This window comes from Mauremys reevesii, linkage group 4, assembly GCF_016161935.1.
Source record: "Mauremys reevesii isolate NIE-2019 linkage group 4, ASM1616193v1, whole genome shotgun sequence".
NCBI classification, from domain to species: domain Eukaryota; kingdom Metazoa; phylum Chordata; order Testudines; family Geoemydidae; genus Mauremys; species Mauremys reevesii.
Window position 1 is genome coordinate 45855605 of NC_052626.1, and position 23643 is coordinate 45879247.

A 23643-nucleotide genomic window follows, 5' to 3' on the forward strand; every position below is an offset into this window, starting at 1 on the left:
GTCTAATGGGCAGTGATGTAATATTCACACACCATTTTATGCTAAAATTCTTCATTATTGATCCTGCAAACCATATAAGTCACTTCACACAAATGAGTATTCTATTGCATCGTCTCTTTGGGTTGAATGGCACTAATCCTGAGCATAGTTACTTGTATGCATAAGTGTTTGCAGGATCAAAGCCTGAATGTGTGTATTAACATACACAGTATAGCACTGTATATTGTTCTGTGAAGGTGTATTCACTGGCACAATCTGGAAAACTAAATATTTTTAAATGGTGTGCCTTCACTTCTTTTCTTTTCACTTCTGCTTATCAAGATATTTTTGTATCAAGTTTTCTGCTCTAGAGCCTGACTTTTTCACTCTTGCCATATTTGATCAGTAATGCCATGTTTGAGATGTCTTTGTTCATAATCATGTAAGCAGTTCTGTATTACAAGCATTGGATTGAGTTATCATTGAATGATTATAAAAGAGGCAGCTGATTGGAGAAGATAAATATTTTGTTAATTGGCAGCGATGGGAAAGGCAAAATATAAAAATACTATTTTATTGCAAGTTTTTCTGTCAACGAATAGACTGAATAGGAAGAAATTTAAATTTATTATTTCAAACTTAGTGATCACTCCAATTTTGTGTGATTAGCAAATTCCTTTTCAGTAGGTGGTGGATGTATCCAATGCCATTCTAAGGTTTGCTCACAAAGTTTTCAAAGAGTAGTTGGGCTCCTTAATAGCATGGGTTAAAGGAGGAACAATTTCCATGTAAAAAGCAACAAAGAGTCCTGTGGCACCTTATAGACTAACAGATCTATTGGAGCATAAGCTTTCGTGGGTGAATACCCACTTCATCAGATGCATGTAATGGAAATTTCCAGAGACAGGTATAAATATGCAGGCCAGAATCAGTCTGGAGATAAGAAGGATGAATTCAAACTGGAACGGGTACAAAGAAGGGCCACTAGAATGATCCGAGGAATGGAAGGCCTGTCGTATGAAAGGAGACTTGAGGAGCTCGGTTTGTTTTCCTTAACCAAAAGAAGGATAAGAGGAGATATGATTGCACTCTTTAAATATATCAGAGAGATAAATACCAGGGAAGGAGAGGAATTATTTCAGCTCAGTGCTAATGTGGACACGAGGACAAACGGATATAAATTGTCAGTCAGGAAATTCAGGCTTGAAATTAGACGAAGGTTTCTAACCATCAGGGGAGTGCAATACTGGAACAGCCTACCGAGGGAAACAGTGGGGGCGAAGGACCTCCATGACTTTAAGATTAAGCTAGATAAGTTTATGGAGGAGATGGTATGATAGGATAACGGGCTTAGTCAATAGGTCAATTAAGTGCCACACTGGTAAATAGTACAATGAGTCAATGATATGATATAACCTTTTTCCAGAGGGTATGGCTGGAGAGTCTTGCCCGCATGCTCGGGGTTCAGCTGACCGCCATATTTGGGGTCGGGAAGGAATTTTCCTCCAGGGAAGATTGGCAGTGGCCCTGGAGGTTTTTCGCCTTCCTCCGAAGCATGGGGCAGGGGTCGCTTGCTAAAGGAGTGGGTGGATCGGCTTATGTGGCCTGCATCTAGCAGGAGGTCAGACTAGATGATCATAATGGTCCCTTCTGATCTTGAATTCTATGATTCTATGATTCTATAACGAGGTTAGTTCAGTCAGGGAAGGTGAGGCCCTCTTCTAGCAGTTGAGGTGTGAACACCAAGGGAGGAGAAACTGCTTTTCTAGTTGGCTAGCCATTCACAATCTTTTTTTAATCCTGAGCTGATTGGTGTCAAATTTGCAGATGAACTGAAGCTCAGCAGTTTCTCTTTGACGTCCGGTCCTGAAGTTTTTTTTGCTGTAGGATGGCTACCTTAAAATCTGCTATTGTGTGGCCAGGAAGGTTGAAGTGCTCTCCTACAGGTTTTTGTATATTGCCATTCCTAATATCTGACTTGTGTTTATTTATCTTTTTATGTAGTTTGGATTGATTTATCTTCATATCTGATAAATGATAAATAAGTGGCAAGTGATTTGCCTTAAATGTCTGTTCAAATGCTGGTTTTTTTTCTCCTTCAAAGGTACATCCCATGTTTATCAGATTTTAACTGTTGGTGCACAATATATTGCATAGTCCCAATACAGCCTACAGCATGTATAGAACAAATTGCCAATCCTTTATCTTGTTGCCATGTTCCATTATTCAATTCCAAAACCATTGAATTTTTGGCCAATCTCAGTGTGTATTTAAAGATGCCTTTTTTTTTTTAATTACACCATTCAAAATCATTTGACTCAGATGTTACTTATGCTCCTCATTCTTAGAAAAGATCTGGTTCTTTCTCTATATGATTCAAAGTTGAACATCATGTGTTGTTACTAAGGAATGAATAACCTTCTACTCATCAAATTAACCCTTACTATAAAATGGAAAATGTTAACTGAATTATAGTCGTCATAAACTCATTCTATGGTTTTGGTAAATCAATTTACTCCAACAAAAACAGAAATAGACACAAAGGGCAGATGAGTGAGGAAAAGGGAAGAACTTTCTGTTATAAGTAGGTGATCAAACATGTTGACTGTGCCTGTTATCAATTCAGGCAGGAAACATGGCTCTTACCTCAGTGTTGTAGAAAGTTGTGGTCGCTGCTGAGGTCAGCAGGAATGAGGAACTGAGATCCAGTTGCTGGATGGAATTCCTCCTTGATCTTGTGGCAGATTTGTAAAGGGAATATCAGGCAAGGTCCAAATTGTTAGCCCAACAAGTGCTAACTTGTTAGATCCATAGACTCTTAAAATATTAGGGTTGGAAGAGACCTCAGGTCATCTAGTTCAACCTCCTGCTCAAAGCAGGACCCATCTGAACTAAATCATCCCAGCCAGGGCTTTGTCCAGCCGGGCCTTAAAAACCTCTAAGGATGGAGATTCCACCACCTCCCTAGGTAACCAATTCCAGTGCTTCACCATCCTCCTAGTGAAATAGTTTTTTCCTAATATCCAACCTAGACCTCCTCCACTGCAACTTGAGACCATTACTCCTTGTTCTGTCATCTGCCACCTCTGAGAACAGCCTAGCTCCATCCTTGTTGGAACCCCCCTTCAGGTAGTTGAAGATCCTAGAAACGTCAAACTTATGGTATGAAAACTATAGCAACTTGGTGAAACCTGTAATTAAGATCAGATAATAGGGAAAGGACAAAGGAAAGAACAGATCAGGTCTAGTGTTTAAAAAAACAAAAAAATCCTGTCACCAGTTACCTTTAGTCTCTTAACTTTTAGTTCATAGAAAAGTTCAGAATGTTTCATAAAAAACTTTTCCAGATTTTTTCAGTTCTCCATCCTCACCCAAATAGTCCTAACTTGTTAAAAGGGCAGTTGTGAGAGTCCAGGAACACACACACAAGGTTTCAAATACTTCGGTCTTTTCTGGGTAAGGAAGGATCTGTAGGTTCCATCATCACAATACATTGAAAAGGTATTCAAGTGAATACCGTGTATTATGTTTAGTGTCTAAGGAATTAAGATGTACATAACATTTGACTCTTGGTGTATATTGAGATTCTGCTTTCAATTTTGTAGGTTGCAAGTCAAAATTTGTCAAGACTGTTTTATGGAGTTTTTTCTCATAAATACTGAATGAAAGCTAAGGTTGAAAAATTTGTTTAGTATTTTGGAGATAATTTTCAAAATATTCTCTCTCCATATTATCTGCATCTCTAGTTTTAGCAAATATGTTTCACATATTGGCCTCATTGCCAGTCTTTTGAAATGCATGCACATTTGTTTGTTCCCTTTTTTTGGTGTGCAAAAAGCCCAATGCACAGGTGTGGGTAAGGGATTTGTGTGCACAATATTATATGCATGTGCAAGTTCCACATTTATTACTTGCTTATTGGATTTTTTGCACACACAACTTAGGCACAAAAAGTTCACAAAATGTAGGCCCTAGAATTCTCTGCACTGGGCATTTTTTGATACAGCTTTAAATACTGTTAGAATGGGTTCAGTTATTTTTTAATATTACTTTTGAATTACTTTTGAATTATTTTAATAAAGGAGGTAAATTCTAATTAAAACATTGTAACTTGTATACTTTCAATAAACTAAAGTGCATTTTATAAAAAGAAAAAATACTTATCAATATAAATCATAATATCTAGACATTTTGAATTTGGTTATTTGTGAACTATTTCCCTGAATATTGACATTTGTAAATGTGTGATAACTGCTTGCTGTGAATAAGGAAACTTTATTAGATTGTAAAATACTTTATAATTCTTCAATTATTAGAATGTGACAAGAAGAGGGAGCAGTCCTGGCAGCCTGGAAGTTCCAAAAGACCTTCCTGATATATTGAACAAGCAGAGCCAAATGCACCCTATAGATGATCCAGGTGTGCCTTCTGAATGGACGTCTCCTGCCAGTGCAGGAAGCAGTGACCTCATCAGTTCAGATAGCCATTCTGACTCATTCAGTGCTTTCCAGTATGATGGCCGCAAATTTGAAAGCAAGTATATTTTTTCCACTAGTAGTAACGTTTTTTATCTATGCATATTAATTTCCATTTTTAAATAGATTGTATACAGCTGTCTCATGAACAGCATTTCGTATGAACATCCCATTGATGTTGTTGTTAATAGTTTAGTTAGTGCAGTAATAGTTCTTGAAAGATGCAGTAATTCTTATTAAAATAGCTTTATTCACTATTTGTATTGTAGTAGAGCCCAAAGCAGAAATGGGGCCTTACTGTGTAATGCAGGGGTTGGCAACCTTTCAGAAGTGGTGTGCCGAGTCTTCATTTATTCGCTCTAACTTAAGGTTTCATGTGCTGATAATACATTTTAACGTTTTTAGATGGTCTCTTTGTAAAGTCTATAACATATAACTAAACTATTGTTGTATGTAAAGTAAATAAGGTTTTAAAAATGTTTAAGAAGCTTCATTTAAAATTAAATTAAAATTCAGACCCCCTCCCCCCCCCCGGACCGGTGGCCAGGACCTGGGCAGTGTGAGTGCCATTGAAAATCAGCTCGCGTGCCGCAGGTTGCCTACCCCTAGTGTAATGTGTTGAACAACCCTCCTCCCCCTAAAACACCACACAACATACCTAGGAAGATATGGTCCCAACGCTGAGGAATGTCTTCATGCATTCATTTTGGAAGTCTTTTTTACTTCTCGAAACATCAGTTTAACTATAAAAAAGTAATAACCTTTCTTAGTATAGCATTCTTTTTGACTATGTAGTTAGGAATAAGAACGAGAAGTACTTGTAGCACCTTAGAGACTAACAAATTTATTTGGACATAAGCTTTCGTGGGCTAAACCCACTTCATCGGATGCTTGCAGTGGAATAGTGAAGCAAAATACTACCTGATAAACAACAAATGGTTTAATAAATTAACTGCGTTTTAATTTTTTTTTTATTCATGACACTCCCATTCTTGTTAATGGGGAGAGGCTACAAGTGTCACTGAGGACTATCACGTCACACCTTGTACAACTGAGAAGTGATGGGTTTTCTTTGGAAAATCTATATAAAGTGTAGGAATTAATTATTCACTTTAGAAGTTAATTAACTACCAGTTAAAACTTGTGCTGTCTTACTGGTGTAACTTGTAAAGTGTAAAAAAGCCAAAAAATGGGTGAGAACTAAAAATTACAAAGAGAGATTGTGAATCTCAGTATTGATTGAACCTGGTGATGTTCTAAACAAAGAGACCTCAACCATGCTTGTAGCTGTTTCCATCACATGGGCCATCTTAATTATCACTTCAAAAAGTTTTTTTCCTCCTGCTAACGATAGCTCATCTCAATTGATTAGACTCTGCCTGTTGGTATGCATACTTCCACCTTTTCATGTTCTCTGTATGTATAAATATCCCCTGTCTGTGTGTTCCATTCTATGCATCCGAAGAAGTGAGCTGCAGCTCACGAAAGCTCATGCTAAAATAAATTTGTTAGTCTTTAAGGTGCCACAAGTACTCCTGTTTTTTTTCAACAGACATCGTAGGCTTCAGATGGACACGTGGAATGACAATCCTGGAATCTTACTATAAGCCTTAACTATAGCAGAGCGACAAAACCTAAGTTGGCTAAACTGATTTGAGCATGACATTTTGTCTTTAGTGTTCCTTATAATTTGAGATATACCTATCTCACAGAACTGGAAGGGACCCTGAAAGGTCATCGAGTCCAGCCCCCTGCATTCACTAGCAGGACCAAGTGCTGATTTTGCCCCAGATCCCTAAGTGGCCCCCTCAAGGATTGAACTCACGACCCTGGGTTTAGCAGGCTAATGCTCAAACCACTGAGCTATCACTTAGTATAATCTCAAAACTGTTAAATCTAAAACTCAGGATATAAAACAATCAATTTAGTGCTATTTGCAGAAAACTGTCATTTGCCATAATATTCTCAATTAAAGTTGATACTTAAATGTTTTCTTTTAGGCACCCTAGGGCTTGTTTACAAGCCAGGATGTAAATCTACATTGCACTAGCATGCTGTATGGACCATTCTATGATGCCCTAAAATTTCTGTAGTACTTCAGAGTGCACTGTGGAACTTTTAGTACACAGTAGCAGAATCCACATGGCCAGTTAGCACTCGGCAAACTGGTGTGGCATATATTCACACCCTGCGTTGCTGCACACTGTCTCCATGTAGACAAGCCCTCAGTGTTGTTGAGGAGATTCCATAATTTGTGCGTTATATTATACCCAAATGATGAGAATGAAGTAAAAATATTTGACCTTGCCAACTAAATAGAATGCAGAATATGCAATAGCAGTGTGTTTTGCATAACTCAGTTTTGTGACTGAAACTGGAGAAGCATTTGAAATAGTAAATGGTTTCCTATTTAAATGTTGGTTTTGGAGTAATTTGCTTGAGCAGTTTATTGTTAACATAAAGGGGTGTATACACTTTTACATGGACCATTTCGGAAATGTCTTTGGTTGGCAATGTTCTTTAAGTTGGTGTTCATCAACAATGGTTTAATTAACCACATAGCTCTTCCCTTACTGTAGATTTCAGTTTTGGCACTGATGCTGGGACACCAGCTTCCACTGAGATTGATGCAATTTCAGGACATCAGCAGAGTGCCGAGGAACAGGAAGTGACTAGTCTAACTACACTCCACATTGATTCTGAAACAAGCAGTCTTAACCAGCAACAATTGTCTGCTGAAGCTGCAACTATTACTGGTAAAGTAGTTGTAAAAATAAGTAGATTTTAATTTCAAATATTTTCATTCATTCTGAAGAATACAGGTAGCAACTTTTGCAATTTAATATATTTTCTGTGTACAGTGATATTTGGAATTCAGGTAGTGTGTTAATTGAAATCCTTATGAAAACTGAGTGAAATAACCTGACTAAGAAAAACTTTCCATTGACTTACATGATCAGCAGATATTGACATAGAGGGCTAAGTATATGTTTAGTCTTCTCTTGAAAAACAGACAGATTTATCATGTAGAAAACTGTGAGCACATAATATACTGTATCTCATCGATTAAGTGTTACCAACTATTGTTGTTACTAGAAAAACAAATTTTTTTATATAAATAACTCTTTTTAAAGTATTCTGGTATACAATACTTTTTCAGCTCAACTTACAGCTACATCATGGGATGCCTAAGACACTCCTGCCTCTTACGTTCTCTCAGGGTGGTCTGTTATGGAGCTTGATGCTTTTGATACATAAAACATCAACATATGTGCTGTATACAATCCATGTTCTCTTGAATGTTGAGTTATTAGATTTTTCTCTTCTCCCCACCCTTTTTAACCTCATGAGAACTAGATTGTGAGCCTAAAGTGAGCAGGTTCCCTTTTGAGGAAAGAATCTTCTCCAAGGCGCATCCTGTGGAAGTGTCTGAGTTTATTAGGGCCAGGATTTATGGATTCCATAGCCAGTTTCACATCCCTTGTTCTCTAGCTGTTTTGTATATGCTGTGCCAGTTGCAAGCCAAGGATCAAACATGATTGCTACTTTGAAGTTTCATCTTTGTGACCGAACATCTGTACCCTGGGCTGTGGGGGTCTATAGCAAATCCAACTCCTGCATTTTGAGACATGTTGAAGACATCTCTACTTTTGGCAGATGAGCCATAGAAATACTCTATTTTCCTTTCCTGAAGCTGTCGTTATACTCAAAGAAGCATTGTACTAGCTTCCTTAGACATTTTTTTCTTAATCCCCTCCATATTTATAAACTGTAGTGGCTTTGTTCAGTTGTACTCTTGCAGTCTTAATTCATTATTTGGCATGGAAGTGTTAAGAGGATTAATCTTACTGCCCCAGTTTCCTTCAAATTGTTGACATTTTGGATATTAGCCAACATTTCAGGGATCGTCAGTTTTTGTTTGGCAAAGATATTTATTTTTGTGAATTTTTTAGCTCTGCTTTCCAGTTTCTAAGTGGGAAATTTTCTTGCTGGAGTATTAACAGGAAATTAATGAGTTTGTCAATCACTGTTCATTCAGTAGCATCAGAGCAAAGTGATTCTGCAGTACTCTTTGTAAGAATTAGAGGCAACTGTGATGGCATATCCTTCAGTTTTCTCAAAAGAGCCCAATGGCTTATCAAATTCTGCATAATTAGTCTGCCCTTTCCTTTCCAACTCCTGTACAGAATTGTTTTGGTCACTATATCCTTCCATGTGGAGAGAGCAGAAAACAGAAATAAAAGTTTATTTTAATAGGTTTTAAATACAGTACTTGATGTACTCTCTTCCCCATGCCTCCCTCACCCTAAAATAAGTATTTTCTGCTTCTCTGTGGAAAGTAGTGAATAATGTCCTTTTGGAGAAGTCCTGGAGCTTATTTGCCTGAAATGTGCATTTTAAATAAGACCCGAGGAAAAGATGGAGAACAAGCAAACGGCAGCTAATAAAAATCCTTTACCTTTTAACTACCAGAGGGAAACAGTATGCTGTGTTGCAGAGAAGTGCTAAAAGCGGGGGAAAGTACTTCCCCAGGATATATCCGTGGTGTTTTTCAGATTTTTTTATTTGGTGTCCGCTTTTGTCAACTGCTACTATCTTTTTATTATAAAGGCATTAATTATAATTCCATATTTAAGGTTGTGTTAAGTTTTTCACTTGAAGCAGGATAGAAATCCCTGTATTTCACATTTGAGCAATTTAATTTAGTTTCCTTATTTACCATAATTACTATTCAGACAACAATTGAATTTACTTTTAATGCTTTCTGGATATGATAAATCTAACTTTTAAAGAGAGAACAATCAATTAAAATCATTGTTTTGCAAGTTAGCCTGAGTAGCCTTTAACTTTCTTTCTTTTTTTTTTTTTCTTGTTCTTGTAGCTAAATGAGTTACTTTTGGAACTTCACATACATACATGTTTATCCTGACATCTCAAATATAGGCTACATTTGTCTAAATTTTAAAAATCAGAGGTTTCAGCCTTTTCATTGTAACAGTTTTATTTATGCTTAGGTAAGCCAGTGGTTAAATCACATATCTCCCATGTTCTCTGCTACTTAACTAAGCTGCCTGAGTTCTACTGCTTATGGGGATCTTCAGCCAGCTCCTGACTCAGAGGCAAGGTGAACTGTGAGGCGAGAGAAGCAGAACTGGAGAACAGAAACATGACCGACAGCTGCTCTCCTTTCCTGGGCCTGTCAGTAGTGGAGACCTGACAAGGATACCAAGAAATAATAAAACATCAGGAGGTGTCTTTGCAGCATTGCTCCCCAGCACAGAATTTTACTTCCCTTGGTAGTTGAAGGAATAAGAATTTTCATTTAACTACGGTTTGCTTGTTCTTTGTATTTTCTCTGGCCTTATTTTTCACATTCAGGAATTTGGACACCAATTAAGTCATATGACTTAAGCATATATCTAAAATCTATACCTATTCAGAAAAATATTCACTTCAGTGGGACTTAAACACGTGCCTAAATGCTTTTACTGAATTGGGATCTTGGTGAAAGAAGGTGGGAAGAAACTTGTTTGGTTGAGAACACTGAAAGTATTGTCAGAGAAAATAAATACTCTAAAACAATTTGTACGTAATGTAGACTTTTGCCAATTAATCCATGTACACGATTTGGTATCAGTTTATCACTTGACTGATGACTTCTTTCACAGCACTATTCACATGGACACCTGCTTGTGGTGTATATAGTTTCTTGGCCAGATTTGATTATAAAAAGAGCTCAGGGTTTTTTTAATGTTATGTTTAGAAAATTTTTCAGAAGTTCGAAGAAATAGAAAAGATTTTTAAGCTAACTTTTAAAAAATTGCATTTACAGGCTCTGAAAGTGCTTCTCCAATCCAATCTGCTCTTGGATCCCGATCACAGACACCTTCTCCTGCCACTCTGAATGCAGATCATATTGAGCAGAAGGATCTGCAGCTGGATGAGAAGCTCCACCACTCAGTTTTACAGACGCCAGATGACCTAGGCAATATCTGGAATAGAAAACTTTAAAATTGTTCTTTCTTTCTTTTTCAATGCAATATAATTAATAGCTAGTATTTCTTCAGTATGGAAAAGTCTCATACAAGGCTTTTATATTAATTTACATTGACAGATTTTGAAACTTTTGAATGAAAATAATTTCCTTTAAAAAGTTACAGAAAGTCCTGTGTTTTTTGTGTATCACTGCAGGGGCTTATCAGTGGATTATTTGGATTATCAGTCTAAAAAACCTTTTAATCCTTTTATGTTTAAAATCACAACAATTTAATGTAATGTGCAGTATTGTCCAGAACTGCATCATCATTAATACATAAGTAATGAAGCATCATTACATTTATATGATGCTGTAATGTAATTTTAGGATATCTTTTGTTTTTCTCTTCTGATTTATACAAACTCTTAGTTGAGGCTAAATGGTACCCATTTAATTGTGTGGCACACTTGCTTAGTTGAAATGTTGGTAAATCAAGAAATTGATAGTTGTTTATGGAAAGGTAACTTTTTCTCTGACCCTATATGATCAACTATACCTAACTACCAAACTTCATGCACAACAAACCCTTAACTACTATGGTGTAAATGCAGTAAAGATATACAGAGAATATCTACCCTATTGTACATAGCTATATTTTCCTCCCACATATCCTATATGAACCACTGACCCAAATTCCAGACCCTCCTCCACAACTCACTGACAGACAGAAAAATATAAAATATAAAAATAAAAAAAATAAAAAGGATATATATATATATCCATCCCATAGTGGCTATGGGAAAACACTATTAACATAAATAAAATATATACCTCCTTTTAATTTTATTTTAATAGTGTTTTCCCCAGGTTTTTTTTTAAAAAGCACGGTATTCAGTTAGGGCCAGATTTTCAAGAGAGCTCAAATCCCATTTAGGCATCTAAATAAGTGGCCAGATTTTCAGAACAGTTCAGTATGTTCTAGTGCTGTGAGAGGTTTTGAAAATCTGACCACAAATGTCACAACTGGAGCTGCTGTGCACCAACACTTTTGAAGTTCTTGCCCTCATATAAGTGCCTAAATGTAAACTGAGTAGAAAGGGTTGGAAAATTTCCAATGGAACATATTTCTGTCAAAAAATGCAAATTTGTCAAAATCAAAACATTCCATGGGAACATGTTGATTTTCACAAAATCCCAATGGAAATCAAGCACTTTTTCATTCAGTTTCCTTCCAACTTGCCTCCCCAGTGTTTGCTCAGGGGTTCTAGGCTCCTGGCTAAGTCCTGGAAGCCCTGACTCTTCCCCACATGGCAGGCTACCAAGGCTCTGGCCAGCTTGGAGAGCTTCAGAAATGTTTCGAAAGGGTGAAATTTTTTTAACTTTTTCAAAACACATTTATTTATGAAATTCTGGAGTGTGTGTGTGTGAGAGAGAGAGAGATTTTTGGGTTTTTTTTTAAACCTGGCTCCAGTTGTGAGTGCTGAGCACTTTAAAATCCTAGGTATTTTGAAGAACTAATCCTATGCATCAAAAATTCAAATCTAACCTCATTCTCTCTCCAAAAATTATATTCTCTGTTTGTAATGCTCAAATAAGATTTTAGATACTGTACCATAAAATACTACATATGGATGGCAGCTGAGATATGGGATCATAGTGAAGTGTTTTTTGTTTTTGTTTTTTGAGAAACCACAACATTGAATATCCTGACTTTCAAGTGTTTGTGCATAGTATTTATAATTGACAGTTTTTAATGTTTAATATCAGTTGATAGATATTTAGCAATCTTAACTAATTTAGGCTTTTGGGTTGTACAAGAAAAGTAGATAAACTATCTGCCAGTTGGAAAAGTAGGTTTTATTTGTACTACATTGAAGTGGAGAGAACTGCATCTTGTGTGATGCTTTCAGGCTCCTGGGCTGAGTTATTGAATATTACCCCCTCACTAGCTGACTAAGGAGGGACTAGTGGTAAGATACAGCAGTTCACACTTCCTTCACGATTCTCTTCCCTAATTTGCAAGTAAGAGTCAGTCATGGTAAATGCTAAAGAAAAAGGTCCAACTGCTTTAGTGAGTAAGATTTAAAGCTGAAGGCTAATTTTCTGACGATCCTTTGAATGGGGAATGTTGGACATTTGCAGCTTCATTGAAGCAAAAGCTAAAGAAATTTCATTTATGTAAGGAAAAGTAGACTGATGTAGTTAATTTAATAACAAGATTGGATGACTCCGTGCTAAAGTGGCTAGCTCTATAAGAAATATCTTTATTGTACTTACTCTACATACATGCCTTATCCATTTATTACTTGTTTTAAGGAAACTATTCATGATTTAAATATCAGACCTTATTCTGCTTTACCAAAGGTCATTCTTATTGTATGTTTTTTCTCCTATTACAGAAACTAGTGAATTCCCATCAGAATGTTGCAGTGTGATGGCAGGGGGCACCCTTACAGGATGGCATGCAGATGTTGCTACTGTAATGTGGAGACGAATGCTAGGGATTTTGGGAGATGTTAACACCATTATGGACCCTGAAATTCATGCGCAAGTTTTTGATTACTTGTGTGAACTCTGGCAGAACCTGGCTAAGGTACAAGAACCTTCTCTACAGACCAGCTTGATAGGGCAAGAGCTTGAGAATGGATCAAAAACTATAAATTTCTGACATACTGCCTCTGTGTTCTTAAATAATTACAGATAAGAGATAATCTTGGTATTTCAGCTGATAACTTGACTTCACCCTCTCCACCAGTTTTAATCCCACCACTGAGAATTCTAACTCCATGGCTTTTCAAGGTAAATACAATAATCCATTCAGTAGATAAGAGACGTTCATATAATATAGAACAATGCTAACATTAACCTGTTACTTCATTTGTGTAATAAGTACTTTTTTAAAAAACTGTAGGCAACCATGTTGACTGATAAATACAAACAAGGCAAGCTACATGCTTATAAGCTTATTTGTAATACGATGAAGCGAAGACAAGATGTTTCTCCAAATAGGGATTTTTTAACTCATTTCTACAATATAATGCACTGTGGACTTCTTCATGTTGATCAGGTAAGTGTTTTTTTATATATATTTTTTTAATTCAGATGAGGATGTACGATATAACTGAAATGGAGTCACGTCTCTGTCAGAAAATACACCTCTATCTCGATATAATGTGACCCAATATAACACGAATTTGGATATAATGCGGTAAAGCAGTGCTCCGTGGGGGCAGGGCTGCGCACTCTGGTGGATCAAAGCAAGTTTGATATAACGTGGTTTCACCTATAACACGGTAAGATTTTTTGGCTCCTGAGGAGAGCGTTATATCGAGGTAAAGGTGTACTGAGTGGATTTTCAATTAAATAATTTAACTTGGTAATTAAGAATCAGTACTTCAGTGTATATCCTATTGCTGAGCAATTGCCTTGGTAAATCATGCCCATAGTAATGAGCACAATTATAACCTACTATACACATTTGTGCAGGGGCATAAGGAGGCAGAAGGTGCCCCATTTTTCATCTGCATAGGCTATGCTATCCATATTGCAGGTTGCAGCATGGAGGAAAGAGAAACAAGCAACTTCTGGGAGACTTCCCTCCCTTCAATACACCAGCCTTTGCAGTTGGGCTGGTGGGAAAGTAATTGTGCCAGGTACAAAATTGGTTCAGATTGCTACTTCCCTTTCCTTCCATCCCAGGAGCAAAGTAGGAACAAAGGACCATATTGACTGTGAGTCACAACATGGTTCTTGGTCTGCTCCCTGGCTGGTGCAATTACATGCTGCACCATACCTAGTGCTTGTGGTAAAATCAAAATCTATCTTAGTATGTATAGCAATATAAATCTTCACTGTACTTTGATAGAAATCATTAGCTAATCTTCACAGTATTAACTTCCATTTAATAAGTAGTATTGTCCCAAATTTTCAGTGGAGAAACCTTTATGAAAAGGTTAAGTGACTGTCAGAGCTGGGTTGAGACCTCTTGTGCTGTCAGCTCCCGATCCTATATATAGACCACATCTCTGACACACATAAGGTGTACTGTACAAAAGGAAACTGTTAACAAAGCACACATCATATTTGCTCAAGATACCATTGTCCTATTAGCATATAGTAATCCAAGCCAATTTAGAATGCTGTTTTTGTTGGCGTATTTTTTTTAAACTTGAAGTGATTAGCATTTTTTTTTATTATTATTATTTTTTGGTCAGGATCCCTCCAGTGTAGGTCAAGCTTTTTCCTTATATCTGTCAGATCGGTAATGCAGGCAAACTCCCCTTCTTCTAGTGCTTGCTCATCTCTATTCCATTGTAAGTGTGCGTGCATCCACATCCGTGGCCATTAGAGACTTTTGCCTTAGCGGTATCTGTAGGGCCGGCTGTGTCACCCCCTTGAGTGCTGCGCTCATGTGCTGGTATATCAGGTGCTACCAGCCCTACACCCCCTTGGTTCCTTCTTGACAACAACTCCAACAGAGGGGCAGGAAGATTGGTAACAGAATGGACATGAGTAACACATCCTGAAGAACAATTACGAAAAAGTGAAGAACTTTTTTTGGACAAATGAAGGCCTATGAGCTGATCAGCATGGGGACTGAATTCTTTCCAAAAAAGTAGGTAGGAGAAGTTAAAGATCAGAGTAGATTTTATTAACAGTCTTTCAGTCAAATACAAAATGTTCATTCAGGAGCCATTAGAGAAGTGTAAGTAGAGCTTACAAATCCAAACATTTTTGTACTTTTTTCTGAGTTTCACCAGTGGCACAATCCTACATCCATTGGAGTCCGTTACAGTTTTTCCAGTGACTTTGGTAGGAACAAGATCAAGCCATATACCTCTCTGAAAATACTGGAAGAAACAGTCTTGCAGAGTTAAATGTAGTTGATGATAATTACTTGAGAGATGTAAAGAAACTGAAGCAGCCAAAATACTGCCGTGAAAATCGTCTTCATCTCTTGCTACTCAGTGCCACGGGTCTGCCTGGGATCCCACTTGACGTCCTCTCAGGTCCTTCTCTGGAGCAGCTTCCCCTGCTGGCGGTGATTCATCACCCTTAGTCCCTGTGGTTGAAGGTCTGCAATGGCTTAGCTGTGAGGCCCGGTCCTGGTTTCTTGGAGCCCTGGCAGCTTCTGTACAGGAGGCTGCTGTACCCAATTGCTCTCCTGCTCCATCTACCCAGACTGAACTGAGCTGCTCCCTTTTGAATGCTTCCTCCACTGGGAGCATGCCCAGCAGAGATGAGGGAGCGAAGCTTCCGGCATCCATAGAAGCTCCCTAACCTCACCTCATCAGTGCGGGGTTGCTACAACCCATCACAGTAAGAAGATGTTAGTTCCAGTAATCCTATTCAAATCACAATCTTCCTATGAGTGATTTAGCAGGTTCTTTTTGTAAAAATGTAAGATCACTATCTACATTTTTTCATACATTGTGCTGCTTTTGGTTACCCTTCTTTTCCTCTGTCTTAATTTCTCTTTCCCTCATTCCCTGATGCTATTTCTGCCTTACTGAGGGTACGTCTACACTACGGGATTATTCCGATTTTACATAAACCGGTTTAGTAAAACAGATTGTATAAAGTCGAGTGCACACGGCCACACTAAGCACATTAATTCGGTGGTGTGCGTCCATGGTCCGAGGCTCGCATCGATTTCTGGAGCGTTGCACTGTGGGTAGCTATTCCATAGCTATCCCATAGTTCCTGCAGTCTCCCCCGCCCCTGGGAATTGTCTTGTTTCTGAGTCTTTAGGACACACTTACATCATGGTTTCAAGCTTTTCTCCACACGTGCAAAGTCTATAAACTTACTGTTTTATGAAAGCCGGAGGTTCTTGTGAAATAGGAGGATTCGGGAGAGCGGGGGTGCTTTTTTAGAAAAACACCAAATATTGTGAGAGTGGGCAACACTGCTATTTTTTCAGAATTTACTGTGTTTCTAGGTAACCATTTAGTGTGATTCTTTAGCTGACAATTGAAACCCTCTCCCTCAGCTGTGCTGTAGGATAAATGAAGTTAATTTTTTCCCTTTTATGTTCTTATGCTTTCTTTTAGAGAAGGAAATATAGAACAGATCAGTTAGTGTTAAAATGCATGAAAGAAACTAAAGACATTTCACAGCTTAAATTTTTGTCCTAATGGCTCATATTTGTGTGAAGTAGGTGTTCTTTAAGTAGATGCAGACATGTATTGCACTTAGGCATGTGCATGCCCAGCACTCCATAGCCAGAGACTTTTCCCTAGCAGTACCCGTAGAGGGGTGGCACATTTTGTTTTAGTCTAGTTTATGGTATATACTTAGTGTTAGTCAGTGGTTAGTAGAGAGTGTTAGGCCTGGTCTACAGTGGGGTGGGAGGGGTCAATCTAAGTTATGCAACTTCAGTTATGTGAATAACATAGCTGAAGTCGATGTACTTAGATCTACTGATCATGGTGTCTTCACTGCAGTGAGTTGACTGCTGCCACTCCCCCGTCGACTCTGCCTGTGCCTCTCACAGCGGTGGAGTACAGGAGTCGACGGGAGAGTGCTTGGGGGTCAATTTATTGCATCTAGACTAAACACAATAAATTGACCCCCGCTGCATCGATCGCCGCCCGCTGATTCAGCGGGTAATATAGACATACCCTTAGTTGATAGTGTTCCCCTCTGATGCCCACACCAGGGTTTAAATGTTGTCCTTCATGTGAAGGGGTGATCCCCAACAATGACACCCCCACATGAGGTGCTTGCCTTGTCTTGGCAAGGCCCACCTTACAGAGCATTGTTCGATCTTATATCATTCAAGAAGTGCACTCGGGTGGCACAGGGACCTTCCTCTCAAGCAGCATCTGCTTGAACAGGCCATGTTGCCTGATCCAGTACTGAAGCCCTCCTCAGGCTGAAGATGGCCCTCAGGCTCAGTAAGCGCTGCCACCTCTCATTCCGGGGCAGGTACTTCTCCAAAGAGGCAGAGGAGCTGCTCTCCATTATTGGTGCTGAGGAAGAGGTCTCATTAGACCAATCAGGACTGCTCTAGGTTGCGACGCAACTCCTCTGCCTCCCCCAGGAAAAGCACAAATCAGCATGGGACTGTGGGAAGGACATAAACCCCGTATTGTTGACTCCAGTGCCAGCCTGCAGGTCCCGATGAGGGTGATGCCAGTACCAGTCTAGCGGACCTGCTCTGCCTTTCCATTGTGTCCTCACTGCTGGTCCAGGACTTTGCAATGCTCACGCCTTCAGCAGCCCCTCCAGTGGAGCGCCCCGCTGAACCTTCATGCCCATCAGCACTGCACCTAGACACTCCTTCCTCATGGTGGGCATGGAGCTGGTACTGGAATTGGTGCAGGGGCATCGGAACCGGAGCCTTCTTTGGCCCTGCTATATTTGACACCTCAAGTGTTCCCATGGGGGCTTTCATCATCGTAGACATTGATGCACTTGGATGCTTTGGTATCTCTGTTGGCTCCAGGACCAATGCTGCCTGACATGCTCGGTACTGACAGCACTTTGTTAATCGCAGGAGCTGATTCTTGCCTTGTTCTGGACAATGGATGAATTGGACTGCCCAGGCATCACTCCGCCCATGTCGCCGAGATCCAGGGGCTCTGATTCCAAGTCAGTCATCCTCCTGCTCCGCATCTCCTAATGAACTCCGGGGGCTGCCAGTGGACAAGTGTGGCTCTCATAATTGGCATGTGGCCAGGACAGAGGACCTTAGCCAGGCTCCTACTGGTCACCAATGTCCTACCCATATCAGTGGCCACCTTGGACTCAGTGGGACATTCCTCGCTTACAGAGATCCCACTCTTCACCCCATTCAAAGCTGAAGTCACTTGCCAGGTCAACGGTGGTGACTTTGGATGAGCCACAAGCCCAAGCATCAGCAGTCTTTCTTCCTGAGAGAAGTCCTCCTTTCCAGATACATCTTTTGGGGGGGTGAGAGCCAGTTTTTGCTCAGCCAGGACCCTCTTCCTCATCGCTGGATGATGCAGTGCTGCCCGGTTCAGCCTCCCCTTCTATTCCGGAGGGCTTTAAGGCATGCCAGGACCTTTTACTCCACATAGCCACATCCTTAGGCATCCAGGCAGAGTTTCTTCAGGAGAGCACACAGACTGGTAGATTTCAAGTCCGCTGTCCCTGGGAGTGTGGCCCTCCCAATCAATGATGTGTTCTTTGAGCCAATAAGAGCCCTGTGTACCGCCAGTGGCAAGGTTCATAAAAAAGTTCTACTTTGGCGTCATGCAGGGATTTGAAGGGTTCTGGTCCCACCCACAAATTCCATGACCATAATGGTGGTAAACGACAGTGACCGACAGAGTGGGTTCAAGTCTACCACCAAGGACAGAGACTCCAAGTGGTTGGATCTTCTGGGCAGGAAGGTCTATACCTCAATGTTCCTACGGATGAGGATTTTAAATCAACAAGCTTTGCTGTCCAAGTATGATTTCCTCAATTGGTCAGCCATGTCTAAATTCAAAGACCAGTTGTCTGAGGCCATATGTGAAGAGTTTCAGGTGTTTGTTGTGGAAGGTTGTGTGGTGGCCAAAACATCCCTGCAGACCACCCCGGACATTGCACACACCTCAGCCAGGTGATGGCCTTGGCGATAACTATGAGGAGGGCTTCCTGGTTGTGAAATTCTGGGATCACTTTGGACGTCCAGCTCATTGAAAATTTTCCCTTTGACAGCTGAGTCTTGCTCTTGGACAGGACTGATTATTTGCACTCTTTTAAGGATTCCAGAGTACCTTGAGGTTCTTGGGAGTGTACACACCATCTGTGCAAAGACTCCACTATGGGGCGCAGCAGCAGCAACAATATTGCCCACAGCATTCCTTTGCACAGCCTTTCTCTGAAACAGTGGGACTACCCTATAAAGAGGGATAGATCCCACAAAAAGAAGCAGGCAGATTCAGGCTTCAGACAATCTGTATGCCCTCCCTTGGCACCTGCTAAGGGCCCATTTGGACTCCTTAGTCCAGAGTATTGGTCCAGTCACTACTCTGCCCTCTTTCCCCTCCTCCCCCTTTGGGGACAGGCTGGCCCATTTTTTTACAATGCTTGGGACTTGGTTACCTCCTATGGCTGGGTCCTACACACTATCAGATCAGGCTACACAATTCAGTTCCTTTTCAGGCCCCCTTCCCACCCCTGCTTCCTGTCCCTCTTCAGGGACCCTTCTCATGAGACACTGTTAATCAAGCAGGTCAGCTCTCTGCTAATGTTGGGAGCAATGGAGGAACACTGGGGCTACAGCTGCTTCTCCTGGTACTTCCTGATACCAAAATCCAAGGGTGGGATGAGACCCATTCTTGACATTCAGGGCCACAGCAAATTCAACAAGTACATGAAATTCCGCATGGTCACTCTATCGATTACTCCCCACGCTATCTCAGAACGACTCTGGACCTTCAGGATGCTTACTTTCAAGTCACTATTCTAACAAGCCATAGGAAGTAACTTTGTTTTATGGTAGGAGAACACACTTTCAGTATATGATTCTCCCGTTCAGCCTCTCTTCTGCCCCCCAATCTTCATCAAATGCATGGCAGTTGTTACGGCATATCTCAGGTGGAAAGGAATCCACGTTTTCCCATACCTCGACGACTGGTTACTGAAGGCTGGCCTTCTCACCCACATTGATACCGCATTGCGTTCACTTTAGTATCTGGGACTCATTTTAAACATCACAAAGTCAACCTTGGATCCAGCTCAAAAAATTGAAATCACTGGGGCCCTGTTAGATTCCACAAGTTTGAGGGCGTTCCTGCCGATCAACTATTTCTAGGCAATTCAACAGCTCTGCCTCAGTCTGCAGTCTCAGCCCTCCATGACACTCCATGTATGTCTGAGCCTGTTGGGTCACATGTTCATTTGCATGCAAGTGATCCAGGTCGCCAGACTGCACCTTTGCCATCTTCAGATGCGACTCCTCAGGAGAAGCTACTACCCTGCCCTGCATTCTCTGAACAGGTTGGTTCGCCTTCCTCCACCAGTTCTAGATTCCTTGCACTGGTTGGAGTCCCCACGCACTGTGTGCCAGGGAGTCCCTTCGCTAGGTCCCTCCAACTAAGTCAGTAGTTACCAACGTTTCCTTTCTGGGTTGGGAGTGGGCACATCTGGATTCATTGAGGGTGCAGGGGCCTGTGGTCAAAACAGGAAGCCTCATTCTTAATCAATGTGCTGGAACTTTGAGCCATCCACAATGCATGTTGTGCCTTCTGGGACCATTTCACACACCTAGTGGTTCACCTATTCACCGACAATACCACTGCAATGTACTAAGTGAACAAACAAGGGGGAGGCATTCCAGGTTACTCTGCCTAGAGGCAATCAACCTATGGCAATTCTGCATCAAAGCAGACATCACTCTGGTAGCAGCCCACTTGCTGAGGGCACAAAATTGTCTTCCAGACATCTCAGCAGGGTTCTTTCCCTGAACTGAGTGTGGTCCTTGAAGGTGAATGTCCTCTGGGTTGTCTTTGAGACATGGGGCATCTGTGTGATCGACCCGTTTGTGACGAGGGAAAACAAAGCATCCCTTATTCTGCTCCTATGGGGGTCTCAGCCCAGGCTCCCTCTCTCATGTTTTCCACTGGAACTGGCGGTTGACTCTTCTGTACATCTTTCCTCCTATTCTGGTCATGCCTCAGATCATCCTCAAACTGAAGGCAGATCGTGCCCAAGCCCATCCTCGTTGCTCCAGCCGAGGCAGTGCTGGTTCCCTGATCTCCTTGCTCTGTCGGTTCAACCTCTCATACCACTTCCTCTCCATCCCAGCCTGCTCACTCAGAACCACGGCCACACTCTCCAGCCTGTGATCAGCTCCCTGCATCTTATGGTGTGGCTGCTGCATGGCTGAATGAAGACACAGAGCTGTACTCGGAGGCTATCCAACAAGTCCTATTCAGCAGTAGGAAGATCTCCACTAGGATGGCCTAGTTGGCAAAATGGTGTGGTCCTTGGTCCATGGGACCAAAGCAACAGGGACTTCCATCCAGGACATCTTGGAGTAGCTGTTACAGCTTCAGAAATCGGACCCTGCGCTCAGTTCACTGAAGTGCATTTGGCAGCAATATCAGTATCAATATCATCCCCCTGGTCAAGGGAAATCAGTTTTTTTCCCAATGCCATGCTGAAAGGATTTCTGAAAGGGCTTCTCTGCTTAAATCCTCCAGACCACGAACCAGTTCCCATGTGGGACCTAAACCCCATTCTGGTTGCTCTAATGGGCCCTCCATTCAAGTCACTTGCATCCTGTCCACTGCCCTTCTTGTCTTAGCTATTGGGAACACAGTTTTCTATCACATCTGCAAGAAGGTTGTGAGAGGTGCAGGACCTGATGGCTGAGCTTCCTTACACTCAGTTCTCTAAGGGCAAGATGATGCTGCGACCACACCCAAGATTTTTTATCCAACATGGTCTCTGTTTCATCTGAATCAGGTGGTGTGTTTACCTATGTTTTTTTCCCCTGAGCTGCACTCTTTCCTGGAAGAACAGTCCGTCCATACTCTGGATGTCAGGCAATGTCTAGCCTTTTATCTAGTCAGGAGTAAACCATTTTGTGCTTCACCTTGCCTGTTCATATCATATACAGACCACATGAAGGGGGCAAGCAGTCTCTGTACAGAGCATCTCTAGATGGATAACATCCTGTATCAAGACTGCATATGAGAGCGCTTCGGCTATGTCCTCAACGGATGCAAGCTCACTCCACGAAAGCACAAGTGATGTTGATAGTAGTATTCCTCGGTGACATTTCCATTCCATTTGCAGGGCAGCTACATGGTCATCCATCCATACATTTACAGACCACATCTTCCAGAAAGGACGCAGGCCTTGGAAGGATGGTCCTACGAATCCTATTGCAGTAGACTCTGAGCCCCGCCTCCAGATGGCTTACTGCTTGTGAGTCACCTAAGTGGAATACATGTCTGCATCTACTCAAAGAAGAAACTGTTAGTTACTGTAACTGTAGTTCTTCGAGTTGTGATGCAGACATGTATTCCATGGCACCCCCTGTGCCCTCTGTTTCGGAGTCTCCTCTCAGGGCCTTTTGGTGTGAAGGAACTAGAGGGGATCTGGGCAGCACCAGGGGAGGGTCCAAGGGCACAAGCACCACCCCTCTACAGGTACTGCTAGACAAAAGTCTCTGGCTCCGGTGTACTGGGTGCACACACGCCTAAGTAGAATATATGTTTGCATCACATCTCAAAGAACCACAGTTACAGTAAGTCACCGTTTCGTTTTAGCCAACTTCCCCCCCAGAGTAAATAGAGGCAGAGAGGGCTAGATCCACAGAGGGACTGGGGGCGGCAATGCTGAGTATTACGATTCCTAACTTTTGGGTAACCTGCTTCCCGGTGGAATCCTCAGCCCTGAGCTAGGTGTGAAGGTCCCTATACAATATGCAAGAGTTAGCCATCTAAGAATGGGATTCACAGATGCCAGAAAACTGAGTGGGGAGCCACCTGAGCTACTCAATAGGAATACCAAGGAGAGGGGTGTGATCTAATCCCTGCCTCTGAAAGAGTGTTATGCACCACCCGGTGGCTCAGTTAGGCACTTATCTCCACTTGGGATTCAGAGCCACGAACCCTCTCCTGGGTTAGGCACCTAAACCATGTCAGACCTTTTTCATTAAAAATGAGAGGGAGATTGAGAACCCCACCCCAGAATACCCAGTAGCCTGGTGGTCAGGGCACTCACCTGGGAGGTGAAAGGCCTGTTTTCAAATCCCTACTCTGCCTGATTTGGAGCAGGGACTTGAACTTGGGTCTCCTACATCCCAGGAAGGAAGGAAGAAAGTGTGTGTGTGTGTGTGCGCACCATCAATATTTAATCATTAAGGCTGTAAGAAAGTTGTGGTGTTTTGAGTTTGGGCAGGTGGGGTTTGGTTCAAAAATTGCAGCTACAATTTAAGTTGCAGTTTTGTATGGTCCGTTCAAGTACCATAAAAGAACCACATTAAAAATAACCCATAAAAAACCCTATTGAATGGCATTGCAATGCCGTGCGCCAAGTCACAGTGCCTCTCACTGAAATATGGCCCAGCCAGGAGGGAGAGCCATGCCAAAATCTAAGTGAATGGCATTGTGGCCGACAATTTTTTTTAACGCCTTATTAGTCATTTATACAAAGTAGAACAGCTTCAAGAGGAGAGATTAAGAGCCTCACTCCAGAATACCCAGTGGACTGCTGGTAAGGCACTCACTTGAGAGGTTGGAGTCC

At 41.2% G+C, this 23643-nt stretch overlaps 1 protein-coding gene across 11 annotated transcripts in view; it reads left to right on the forward strand.

The window, feature by feature from the left end:
• Positions 1 to 23643, forward strand: part of RALGAPA1 (Ral GTPase activating protein catalytic subunit alpha 1) — a 258521-nt gene that overhangs the window by 110953 nt on the left and 123925 nt on the right. For all 11 annotated transcript variants that reach the window (XM_039534629.1, XM_039534621.1, XM_039534630.1 and 8 more), the window contains 6 exons: positions 4296 to 4512; positions 7034 to 7210; positions 10288 to 10440; positions 12831 to 13024; positions 13132 to 13230; positions 13343 to 13498. In XM_039534629.1, the coding sequence (XP_039390563.1) occupies positions 4296 to 4512; positions 7034 to 7210; positions 10288 to 10440; positions 12831 to 13024; positions 13132 to 13230; positions 13343 to 13498 (996 nt within the window). The remainder of the gene's footprint in view (positions 1 to 4295; positions 4513 to 7033; positions 7211 to 10287; positions 10441 to 12830; positions 13025 to 13131; positions 13231 to 13342; positions 13499 to 23643) is intronic.